This window comes from Chamaea fasciata, unplaced genomic scaffold (genome assembly GCF_029207755.1).
Source record: "Chamaea fasciata isolate MVZ Bird 193981 ecotype frontalis unplaced genomic scaffold, bChaFas1.0.hap1 SCAF_3, whole genome shotgun sequence".
NCBI lineage: Eukaryota > Metazoa > Chordata > Aves > Passeriformes > Sylviidae > Chamaea > Chamaea fasciata.
Window position 1 is genome coordinate 87374490 of NW_027094088.1, and position 12864 is coordinate 87387353.

Below are 12864 nucleotides of genomic sequence, written 5' to 3' on the forward strand. Positions count from 1 at the left end.
TTGGATTTTTTTTAACCTCAGTTCTGTTCCTACTTGTTGTTCTTGTTATTAAAAGCATTTAGAATTCAGCCCTTAGATGACTGTCTTACAGTAAGCAGTCAGCTCACTTACAATCCTGCTGACATTTTGGAAACACTGTTTCATTGCTATGAAGGTTCCTGGCAGGAGTTCTGCCTGTGGGGGGGGGTCTGCACTGAGCACTGAGACAGGGCAAAAGTGTGAGGGTCAGAGAAGAGTTATCATGGTTTCCATTCCCCATTCCCTCATGGTATTAAGGGGTGAGGAGGAGGTAGAGGAGTCCAAAATGAAGGAGTGAGGTTGAGTCTGGGATGAAAAGAGAGGTGTGGAAAGGTGGTTTTAGCTTTGTGTTTGTTTTTTATCATCCTTTACTATTTTTAATTGGCAGTTAATTCAGTTAGTTTTCCTCAAGTTGTTTCTATTTTATCCATGACAGTAATTTGTAAATGATGCCCCTATCTTTATCATGGTCTGCAAGGTTTTGTCTCTTATTTTTTTCACCTGCCTGTTGAGGAAGAGTGACAGGGTGGTTGGACAGGCATCTGCAGCTACTAAGATCAACCCACTATAGTGTAACTGTGTGAATTATATCTTTCACATGACTACCCAGCTGTTTTGTCTTGTAGTGTCACATTGCCCATCAGTGGGTTAAGGTTACCACCTGTCTGAGGAACAGAGAGGTTATTGGGACAGGGAGAAACTGCTGCAGAAAGGAATGGCTGGGCAACCAGAGCTGGGGCAAGGGCACTGGTGAAGTGTGCAGAAGGCCAGGAGTACATCAAACTCTGGGAATCTCCACCAGAAAGCATAGCATAGACACAGCTTCAGCAGGCATGGAAAGGCTTCAAAGGAATTCAGAGGGGCTTGTGAACTGTTTGTTACAGCTCTGAGACTCACTAAGTGCTGTCTGAAAGTAAGCCTTAAAGAACAGACTTGCCTCCAGCAGCACTGAGTGAAAAAGGCAGGCAGATTTACAAACCCAAACCCATTTGATCTCAGTTGTCTCAGCTACCCTCATTTCCATTACCGGTACTAAAAAACATGGAAAAAATTTGTTTATGTTCTAAAAAATTAAGGCTCATTTTATAGGGTATTTAAATCTCATTTTATCTAATTATCTTAAGTTAAAGATTTAGATGAGGGCATCTGTGACCCAAGATCCACACCATCCACACCAAGATCCACAATCACACAGCTACTTGGATAGCCCAGATAAATGTACATAACCTGCTACACAGGAATGTTAGTAAGGAAAGAGTACAATGGGACAGTGTGAGATTTTCTATTGTATACAATTTTTATAAATAATGGAGGCATTAACTCATTATTAAATAAGTACATATTGTCAGTAAACCAATTTGTATTCAGTTGTGGATAGTAAGCAGAAGAATTGTTCTGTTCATTGTATATGTTACATATATTTAATACATGTTTAGTATTATGGTTAATGTATGAACAATTCACATGGTAGTTGTGACAACAGGTTATCAAGACAAAATAGCAGGAAGCTTCAGTTAAAATTCATTAATCAGTTTTAAATACATTCTAAAAAACTGCATTTTTGAGCTGTTTAAAGCACTAGGGCAAAGAGAAAAGATCGAAGATATACCTACCTATCGAAACCTGTGAAGTTGCTATTAAGATTTTAAAATATATTGTATAATATAAAGTAATTTAAGCAAAACATAAATTGTCTTTTATTTTTTTTTAATGATACCAAGCAAATAGATGTTTCTGCATGGTAATATACCTCTGAGACCCTCCTACGTGATTTTAACCAGGGTTATAAAGAAAATAAAGCTCATAATAGGCAGCAGCTGCAGGGATATATTCATTAGTTTAACACTGACAGCTTTGCTGTTTTCTTTTTCAGGTTTGAACTGTGAGTTTAGGCCTTGTGAGGCCAGCAATCCCTGTGAGAATGGAGCTGTGTGCATAGAAGAAATGAATTTGGACGTTTTTCCCCTTGGATTCCACTGCCAGTGTGTGAAGGGCTTTGCAGGTCCACGCTGTGAGATCAATGTCAATGAGTGCAGCTCTAACCCTTGCCTCCACGGATACTGCTATGACAGTGAGTTAAGTCTGGTTACTCACTTTAATGTGGAGTAGTCTTTCTCTTGAAGCCTCTGTAGCTGCTGAGCTGCTCTGGGGAGAACAGTGGATAATTTACTGAAATTCAGCTTGTCTGAAGCTTCACAGTCTGCACCAGAAGGATTATTTTTGCCAAAATGCCTCAACTCCCGGCACTGGGGTTTCATGTTCAAGGGGTCAGAACTGTAGCTAATGAGAAATTTTAATGAGATTTGTGCTGCCTCCTTTGATACCTAAATTAACCAAAAACATCTTACATTGTGCATTTCATGAGAGAATATTCTGGTGTTGAAAAGGAGCTCATGGAGCAGTTAGGCATTATATGTCATAATTCTAATAAGTCAAAAATTCTGTTTAATTTCAAATTACTGTAAAAGGGTGTACCTGTTTACCTTCTGCATGTAACTGTGTAACTGACTCTTTCATTGCAAGATGTACTTAAAGTTTTTAGAAGCAACTTGATTACCCTACTATATTCTGTCTGGATTGGCAGGCCAAGTTTAGAAGCAATCTAGGTATGGAGTACTTGCTTGAAAGTTTTATAGGGCTCTTACCATCTATCAGATACTTCATATACTTGTTTAAAAAAAAAAAAAAAAAAAAAAAAAAAAAAAAAAAAAGTAGAAGTAGCAATTTTCAGAGTATCTTAAAATGCTGACTGGAAAGGTGAAAAACATCTGAAGGTCATGTAGTCAGCCCTGCATGAAGCTAAACTATTAACAGTGCTACAACAGGTCAGTCAGGGACTTTTCCACCTGAGTTTTGAAAGCTTTCAAAGAGGGACAGAAATTTCACAAACTCTTTGGGACAGAGTGTTCCACCAATCAACTACTCTGGCAATGCTCACACTCTTCCCGGCTCATCCGAATCTCCTGAGCTTTAAGTTTTGGCCATTGCCTCATTGTACCTCCTAGCACCACTAAGGGATTTCAGTACTGTCATTTGTGCAACTATCCTTGAAGTTACTGTTAAACAACCCTCTCACTATGAACACTTCCCTGAAGGTCTAATACAAAGCAAGCCTGGTTGGCTCAACTTCTCCTCATAGGGTCCACACTTTAAGTTCTGGGTAACCTTGTTTGTCATCTCTCTCCTGTTTCTGCACATCCTTTTTCAAAAAAGAATGATGATTTAAAAACTTCTATATAATGCTTTATTTAAAAAAAAAAAAAAATTGCAGAAGACTTCATCAGCTTACTGGTTTCAGATGAGATCTTAAAGAACAGAGCCCAAATTATCAAATACATCATTGTCTAAAACTCTCCTAGTTAAAATTAAAATAAAAATCAGTTTCAATAAAATATTTTAAAAAGCCTGTCTTTCCTTATCTGAGAACAAGGCAAGTGACTTCATCTTCCATCTAGCAAAGAATATTTCCTATTACATTTACAGATGTTTTCTACATGGCCTGCATTGGTTTGGAGATATTTTTGAACTGGAATTCAGATGAGCTCTATTAAAGTTCTTCATGCTGACAAAGTGCCAATTTTAGGGGGAACAGCTTGTCTTTGTGGTGCCTCTGGCTTGAGTTTTATCATGCAGACATTTGAGTTCCTCTACCCTATGTGCACTGGCTGCAGAAAGCTGGAATCCTAAGGAAGTTGGGAAGTTTTTAGCATATGAATAATGCTCCTGTGCTGAAGGACTCAAAGCATTTCATGAATACAGTGGCAGCTGTGTGTACAGACACGATGGTAGAATAGATTCTATGGTAAATCTCAGCAATAATGAAGAATCCAGGGACCCCTTTGAGGTTAAAATAAATGCAGGCCTGCAAGAAGTGCAATCATTGCTGTCATGAACTCCATATATGGATGGAGCACTCTAAAGATCCCTCTCCATTTTGATCACTGATGATGATAAAGAGACAAGATTCTTATGATTATCTTTTTAAGAAATACATCATAGAAAAATTAAACTCAAGTAAGTTTTCCCTTAATATAGTGGTATAATATGAATCATTCCTTACAACAACAATAACAACATTAAAAAAACTCAACAAACCAAACATTGTTTAACTGCCATATCTTATTTAGATATCATTCTAAAGATAGAATATTATGGTTTTTTGTGGTTGTTTTATGATGGAAAATTACTCATTACTTATAACATCACTTTTGAACTCATTGGTTTATAGCTCTGGAAACAAAATATTTTCATTGTCTAAGTAAAATGCAGTACATGAATCTACTTTCATATTTAAAAGATATTTTGAGACCACATTTAATTTATTTCAATTTTTTAACATGTGCACACTGTTTAAGTAAAGTTGGTCATACACTTTTCCAGATAGTATTCATAACTAGAATTTAGTAAATTTACTACATTCAGTTGTAAACTGAATACTATTTATGTTGCAGTTGTCGATGGCTTCTATTGTTTGTGCAACCCAGGCTATGCAGGATTGAAATGTGACCAAGACATTGATGACTGCATAGTCAACTCTTGTGAACACAATTCTACGTGTGTTGATCTACATCTGGTTAGTAGCTTCTTTTTTTTTTCTTTTTTTTTTCTTTTTTTTTAATTAAAGTCATTTTTAAGTTTTTGTTCCAAAATCTAAAGCAATATTTTTCCGAGTTCTAAACCTCATCTTGATCCATACATCCACATATCAAGGGCTTTATAATCACACTTTCCAGACACAAAAACCACATATTTTTGTTTATTTGTAATTTTATAGGCAGTGGGAAAGAGGAGTGTTTTTTATCACTTAAAAGCAGTTACTGAGCCAATGTGGTTATACAGGGAATTCAAAAGGCACAGAAAATCTTCTATGAGGTGAGTTTATGATGTCATTATAAATTACAGGAATGCTCATTTACACCAATTTCACTGGCTTCAAAGAGACTTAAAAAATATCTTGCCCAAGAAAACTGATGTATTTTAAGTACTTCAGCATTTATTTTCAAAATTCCTCAGATATATTAATTTCAGAGATATGAAATGTGTTAAAAATAACTTCTGTCTTCTCAGAATAAAATAATTCTATCACCTGATTCCTCCATGAGAGGAAAGAAGACAGAGATTCACATTGTGTAAACTTCAACACCAGAGGTGGCCCATGTTCTCTGTCACTCCTTCCAGGAATCTGTCAAGAAGCAATTTGTTTTCATCTTACTCAACAGAGACACTAAGACCATACAGTATTAATATTTTCCTTAAGAAACATTCAGGTTGTCAGAGCAATTACCAGTTTAAAAAAAAAAAAAAAAAAAAAAAAAAAGGTAGAAGAAAGGACAGCTTTTTGTTTCTTATTCTAGTTTCTACTGGCACATTTGTGAGAATATTAAACTGATAAATATAGAATTCAAATTATATTAGGAAGCTTAAATGTAAGTGTCTATATATGGTATGAAATAAATGTCTAAGCACCAACCAAAGGTCATTGAGGACATAGACAGCACAATCCACAATTCAGCACCCCACTACTTAAATCTCCGCTTTGGATGGACGGAACAACCCTGTAACTACCACTGACTGCTGCATTTTTGCTGAAGGTGCTTGCAATTTCAGGAACCCCGAAGTGTATGAGAGGTGTGGGTTTGGAGGCTTTCCTTGGTAGGTTTCTTTGGTTGATTTGGGTTTTTTTGTGGCTGTTTGTTTTTCTTTTGCTTGCTTGTTTGTCTTAGTACATGCATTAAAAAATTGCTTTCTTTTTTTTTCCTTTTTTTTTTGACAAATACTGAGGGTTACCTGCAATTGTCACTATTTCCAAAACTTGAACCAAACTTAGCTGCTTCAAAAGAATTTTCTCAAATTCTCTAATTTCCAGTGCTGTGTCTTTTTTTCAAAGTTAGAACACTTTATGTATTGTATAATATTTTGTGTGGGGTTTTTTTTTTAACATATTTTAAGAACTAGTCAACACCTTGGACAAAATCAAGTGCTTGATATGGAGACCACAGTTTGTGACACTTTTGTTGTTGTCCTTGGATGCTATTTTAAATGCATATTCTTCTACCACTAGACTGGAATTAGTATTTCAAGATCTCATCCTGGGCACATATTGCCATCTTAAAATCAGGTTACAGAGTATTCCACAAAATAAATTTTATGCCTCCAATGTATGTGCTGTCTTATCCTCTAGGAGAGTGTGTTGCATATGTTGACATTACAGGTACTATTCCTAACTGCAGCAGATCTCTTAACTGAGACTGACAAAATGGAATTTTATACAGTTTATACAACATTCTCCCCAAAAAGCAAGGTATCTGAAATGGAAAAAAATTAAGATTTTTAATAAAGTGAATACATTTTTCCCCTTGAGAGTTTTGGCTATGCTTCACCAAATGAGTTCCAGTATTGATCCAGGAAAGTTTAATGATTTGAGCAAAATTTAACATGACAAATAGTACCTCACTATTTCAAACACAGTTTTAATTTTTTTTCACTTGTCTTTCATACTTTTTTCCCTTGATTTATTTGTATTTATTTTTGTTCTGTTGTTCCTATATATTTCTCACCTGGTTTGTCAAAGACCTATGCAATTTTGTTTTAAATGGAACACAGCACAGAAAATCAGTGAAATCCATAAAAACTCAGTTTCTGTGAAAGCATGACATTCAAAACATCTATGTGGATAACAGTATCTACAGAAAATAAATGCTGTAGAAACTTAATGGCAAGGTGTCAGAATAGATTCTGTGTCCATGCTTTTCATGCTTTTTCAAAATTGTTCACCTATTGTCACACTTTGGGACATGAAAGAATGAGGCAGGCAGCAAAAAATTCAGCAGGAAAGTTCAATCTTTAATTTTCTGACTCCATCTATATATACAATGCTTTCAGAAAGCACAAGATTGGCTACATAGGTTGCCACCTCTTTGACCTTGTTGGTTGTCTTGGTTTAGATAGACAGGTATCTGCCAGAGAGGGTTGGAGTCTCCCTTAAAATGTAAGCCCCTCTCCCCCTTTTTCAAATTATCATAAATTTGCAATTAAAAGGCTGTCAGGCAAAGATTTTGGGAATAGGTATTAGCAGTTCTTTACTAGGGATATAAAAATACAGATGTTGTAGTACAGAAGAATAAGCAAACAAATTAACAAGAAATCCTAGAAAACGCTGACAGAGTCAGAAATACAACCTGACACCCTGTTGGTCAGGGTGTTGGAAGCAGTCCAAAGGAAGCCCTCCTGGAGTGGCAGATGTGGTTCTGTTGGAGTAGAGATGCTCCCATTGAAGAAAAAAAGGTCCAGAAATGGTGAGATGGGTCCGGTCTTCCTCCAGGGATCCGGTGGAAAAACTGGATACCTAGTGGGAGTGTGGCTCCTTTTTATCTAGGTTAAGATGGTTTGGCTCCTCCTCCCTGTGTAGAGCAGCTTACAGTAGTGCAGTGTAATGTGTCATGTCATTGATGAGCTCTTAATGGTCCGTTAGCAGAAGACATTCCCATGGAAGTAGTGAAACAATGAAGAGAGATAAGTAGCACTCCACCATCTGATAAGTGACACTGACCCATTTGAGCAAAGATAAGCAAATCTGCTCCACCCAGATGGAATAGAATAATATGCTCTTTACAAAATCCATGACATTGGTGAAGACCACCACCAGTCACCTTTCTCCTCCCAGAGAAGAAATATGTAAACAAAGAGATAAATTCTAAAAATATACATTGTTTTCTTGAAGCTGCGTGAGAACAAAATGCAAACACTGAAAAGCAGGCAAAGTTGGGGCAACAACCTATGTTGTCAACATTACAACAATCATTTATGTGAAAGGATTCATTTTAATGTTGTCTAATGGATTAAAAATTTAGTATTTTTTCATTACAAGATTGTTCTTTAGCATTTCTGAAAGCAAAACAATTTCACTGTCAAACCCCCCCAATGAGAATGGGTTCTGCTAAGTGGAAAAGTTATTTTGAAAAGAAATTAGGAATTTCTCATATTATTTTGCTTTTGTAGTAATAATTCATTTGTATTCAATATTTACATTTCTCCTTGTCTATTCTTCTCCAGAGTATATTTATTTAAACTAAAATTTATTATATACGTTTTTGAAATAACTTTCATATGGATCATCTTAAAAGCTGAATCTAGAAAAGGACTTAAAAAGTTGTTCACTAAGTGATTGCATTATTCAGTTTATATGTGACTATATTATTTTGCATACTATGTCCTTCTTATTGTATTCATTATCAAAGGGTACTGAAATTTTTTCAAATCATATTATCTATTTATACATCAAGATTCTTCAGGGATCAACACAAAAAGGCCTAATGAATTAACACATATTCATAAAAATGGAAGAAGGTCCATTTCTTCTTCTTCAGACACAGCAGCTGTGAAAAAACAGATAATGAATTAGCAAACCCCTAGAAAATTAATTTTTAACAATACAGACTTTCTTCATCCTCCTCTAAAAGATAAAAAAACAGAGGATAGGAAGCAACTGAAGCATAATAAAGAAAGATTTAAAAACAGATGGAGATCTCAGGAGTTTCATAATTTCTGCATCAAATACCATTTTCTTCCAAAGGTGTATTACAGCAGCCTTATTATACAAGTCTGAGACCAAATATCTGAATGCGAGAAAGAATTCCAATATATGCTCTAATTGCAACATACATTTCACAGACTTTACCTTGGCTCTCCAGGCAGGGAGTGGCATTAAAACAACTGGACTGTGGGATGAATCATAAGATAATTTACATTCAAAAAGATCTTCAAGTTCCCTGACTAACTGCAAGCCTTGCTGCCAAGTTCCTCACTCAACCATGTCCCCAAATGCCACATGTACACACCTATTAAATACCTTGAGGGATGCTGACTGAACCACTTCCCTAGGCAGCCTGTTCTAATGCTTGGCACCATTTTAATGAAGATATTTTTCCTAATATCCAATCTAAGCCTTCTCTGGTGGGAGATCAGGATAGATGAAATACTAAGTTTAATCATACAACTACATCAGCATTAGGAAATTCTGATTTCCTACTGCATCTGAAAATTCCAGTTCTCCAAGAGTTACATACCAGTGAGTTATATGAAGCACAAGCTTCATATAAGTCATGATAGACCCTCTTGTGGCTCAGGAATAATTAATCAACTACACTTATTCTAATAAAACCTTCATTCTGCAGTCCAGCAGTTCAAATGCGTTTGACACATTTTTTCCAGGTAAAGGTGAATTACCATTGTTAGAATGACACTTGCAATATGTATCCTTCATCTTTGGTGTTGGTAATGTGGTATAATATAGAGCCTTAAAATTAGATAACAATGTTATCTTAACAATGCATCAGAAAGAACAGGCACAAAAAATGACACTCGTGAGGGCTTGATCCAGCTGCCAGCTAAGGACCACACAGCTATATATTCACTCTGTCCTTTCTGTGGGATGGTGAAGACAATAGAAAAGAGCAAACAGAAGAAAACTAGCAGGTTGAGTTAGTTTAACAAGCGAAGGAAAGGGTACGAAGAAAGAATAAAACAAATCACATGATTCAAAGGCAATCACTCACACCTTCCATGTGTACACTGATGCCCAGCCAGCATTTGAATAATGGCTACCTTATGGTAGGGTTTCCCCAGTCAGAGTAATTTGCCAATTCTTCTTTAAAAATTTAAAAGAATTAATTCAAAATATTGTTGGGGAACAATATACAAAGATATGTGGACCCTAATGATTTATATAAGATCAGATCCTGTATATAGTCTATATAACATAAAATATAATTTTGGGGTATTCACACTTTAAAAAAGGAAAAGGTAGCTTCACAATAGCTCTGACTTCATTTTTTGCTTGTGCTGTTCTGTGCGTCAAATTATAATGCAAATCCTGTCACTTTAGCATATGTGGATATCCATACAGGAAATTAAAATAGATCTTTCCTTCAGAGCTTTGTTTCTGGAAGCTATCATTTCTCTGTACTTACCACACAGTAAAATAGAAAATATTAACTGTAGGTAAAGTTATAGTGTTGTATTTCTCTGGGGAATGGTTTTTCCCCCCTAGAGCCCTAATGCCTGTAACCACATGGTTTGACCTTTCCTTCCTTTCTTGACCAAATCAGCTGAGTGCCAACCATTCTCCCAGAGTGGGAGACTAGACATGACCCCTGTACTTCCTTGTTCTTTCTCTTGCCCTTGGAATCCTTCGAGAATAAACACCTTGGAAAAATTATGGGGTAAGAGCCTCTTTTGGAATCTTTTGTCCTGTCCCTCTGAGATATCCCTCCAAAGCCTCTCAAGAGCTAGTCCCAGGGCAGGGCTGCAGGGGAACATTTTCATTATAGTTGTATGATAATGCTTGTATTGCAGTCCCATGTTTTTCTTATGGTTAATTCTCTATCCTTACTTGATTCAAAAGGCAATTATTTCCCTTTCAATAAAATTAAATGCAATGAAAATGAGCACTCCAATAACATAATGCACAATAATGCCAATTTGAACTATAAGAAGAAATATTTTCTTGCTTGGTTTCTGTTTTTAAAGTGGTAAGGGGGAAAAAAGTTCTTAAAACAAGGTGAAATCACGTAATTCAGGTCTTTTAGGAACTTATATTCTGCATTGTATGGAAGGCTTTTGTGAAGGACAGAGAGAGACTACCACTGAATTATTTTTATACCAAAAAAAAAATAGACTTGACAGCTAGGAGGCCTATTCCATAATTTAAAATTCAAGAACATGACACACAAGTAGGTTAGATCATTGCATAAATTGTGAAAAAGATTTGAAAAGACCTTTGGCATTGAGGACTAAAGTACATAGTAGCTAACTTTTAACAGCTTATGTTACCCAAAAAGAAATTTGTCAGGTCTTTGGACTAACCTAAAACAATTTCCTAAATTGGTACTCTACGCTCAAGTTCCTTGTAAAACAGAATTTTCTGTACTTTATATTTAATAAAGAAAAAGAATAATCTCCAAAACCTATATCTTATTTTAAAATATTGAGAAGCACTCAAGGTGCTTCAGGAGGATCATTTTCCTAGGTGATGAGAGCAGGTGGTCTGACACTTGAAAGGAAATAAAAGGTTAGATAGGTCTGCATCAATGACGTTTCTAGATTTCTGTGGGAGTGGGAATTCTCTAAGCTTTAAATAAAGCAAACAAGCACTGCCACTGAAGTTGGTCTGAAATCTCAACTTAACTAAAAGGTAGACTGACAAATGACAAGCTCTTAATGGTTCCCAGGTCAAATAAATTCAAATTGACTTCTATGTGACTTAAACTTATACATTGACCTCATTGAGAGTACCCATGTGGTGAAGCTGTGAATGCTGGACAAATACGTTTGATATTGCCAATTATACATCCTAGAAAAGAGTTATACAGCAGCTCTAGTTCACCTAAAAAACTACCGACTGCCGCAGTACTTCTGCAAGGTTTTGCTGCTAATACAACTCACTGTGCTGCCCTGAAGATTTGTCTTTCCATGCCTGAAATAGTTCATCTTCCACATATATTTAGCTAAAAAAAAAAAAAAAAGGAACAGTGTCTTCATAGTCCTTCAATTAAAGGCTTTTTTGATATCTGTTGATATGCCTCCCTCCTTTGCCTTGTATTATAGTGAATATAACAGAAAAAAAGACTGAAAACTTAAGTCATTATTTGGTGTACTTCTTTATGCTCTAATAAATCCAGTTGAGTCAAAGACATTGGAATACACAAAACTAACTATTGATTTATTTGCTTAGGATAATATCCTTGTTATTGATCTGTGATATTATACATTACTTGAAATGATTGATTATGATAGCTTATGCCTTACTCATGTAATTGAAAGTTGATTTTGGCAAACAAGTATCATATTTCCATTTATTAATTTTATTTATAACATTATTTTAACATTTTAATTATTTTTTTAAAGAAGGTGCAGACATATTTATAAAAAATTTGTAGCTTCAACCCAGAGTGTCACTAAATACCATAGCAGTGAAAGCTTTCTATTTTCTTTTTCATAAACTGAATTTTAAATACTCTACAGAATGAATAAAACTGTCACAAAGTAGAGGAAATGGAGTTTCAGAGGAAGTTAAAGATTGGCTTTCCAATGAGACCTGTGAACAGAAGGCAAATCAATGTGGTAAAGATACAGGAAGGTAGTCCCAGATGGTGTGCTTTGAGTTTTGCCTGCAGCTCATGAGGAGGCTGGACAGACAAAGTCGGTGACGGCAGGGAAAAAAAGTGAAGAACTTCACAACATAAAGAAAAAGCTGGAGAATTGTGGCCTACTTGTGGAAAGCATAGCCCTAAATTTGATTTGTGCACTATATGGAGACTAAAATTATGTTCGGGGTGGGAAATGAAGAGTTTGTACCTTTGAAGGCATTAAAAGACTGGCAGTGGTATTACAGAGACTTGGAACTACAAAAATGCCATTGATTCATAAGGAAGAGAATTCTAAAAAAGGACATGTTGCTGCAGAGAAGTATGTAATGGCATGTGCTTACCAGACATATAGAGCAGAAAATCATAGAAAGGCATGGGTCCACAAGGAAATTATTCTGAAATAAGTTAGATGGTGACATTCAGAGGCGCTCAGTCACTCCCTGAAAGCTTCCCACATATATGTCCTTGCCACACAACACACAACAATTAACTGGAAGAATTAATTAAGTATGGAATAAATTCTCCATATAGCAGGAAGGGTTTTTTTCTTTCACTTAAAGTATATGAATTTTTTTTGCTTCTGATTGTTCACTTTTCTAGTGCAAATGTGAGTACTTACTCTCACTCCATCAATTATAAATTACACTATGGTGTCTCTTTCACAACAAAATAAGTTCTGCAAGAATAAGAACAGTCTCTT

General features: G+C 35.7%; 1 protein-coding gene across 1 annotated transcript in view; it reads left to right on the top strand.

Annotated features, from left to right (window-relative positions):
- Positions 1 to 12864, top strand: part of EYS (eyes shut homolog) — a 742046-nt gene that overhangs the window by 241491 nt on the left and 487691 nt on the right. Inside the window, exons 19-20 of the mRNA XM_066180316.1 lie at positions 1892 to 2089; positions 4470 to 4591. Of these exons, the coding sequence (XP_066036413.1) occupies positions 1892 to 2089; positions 4470 to 4591 (320 nt within the window). The remainder of the gene's footprint in view (positions 1 to 1891; positions 2090 to 4469; positions 4592 to 12864) is intronic.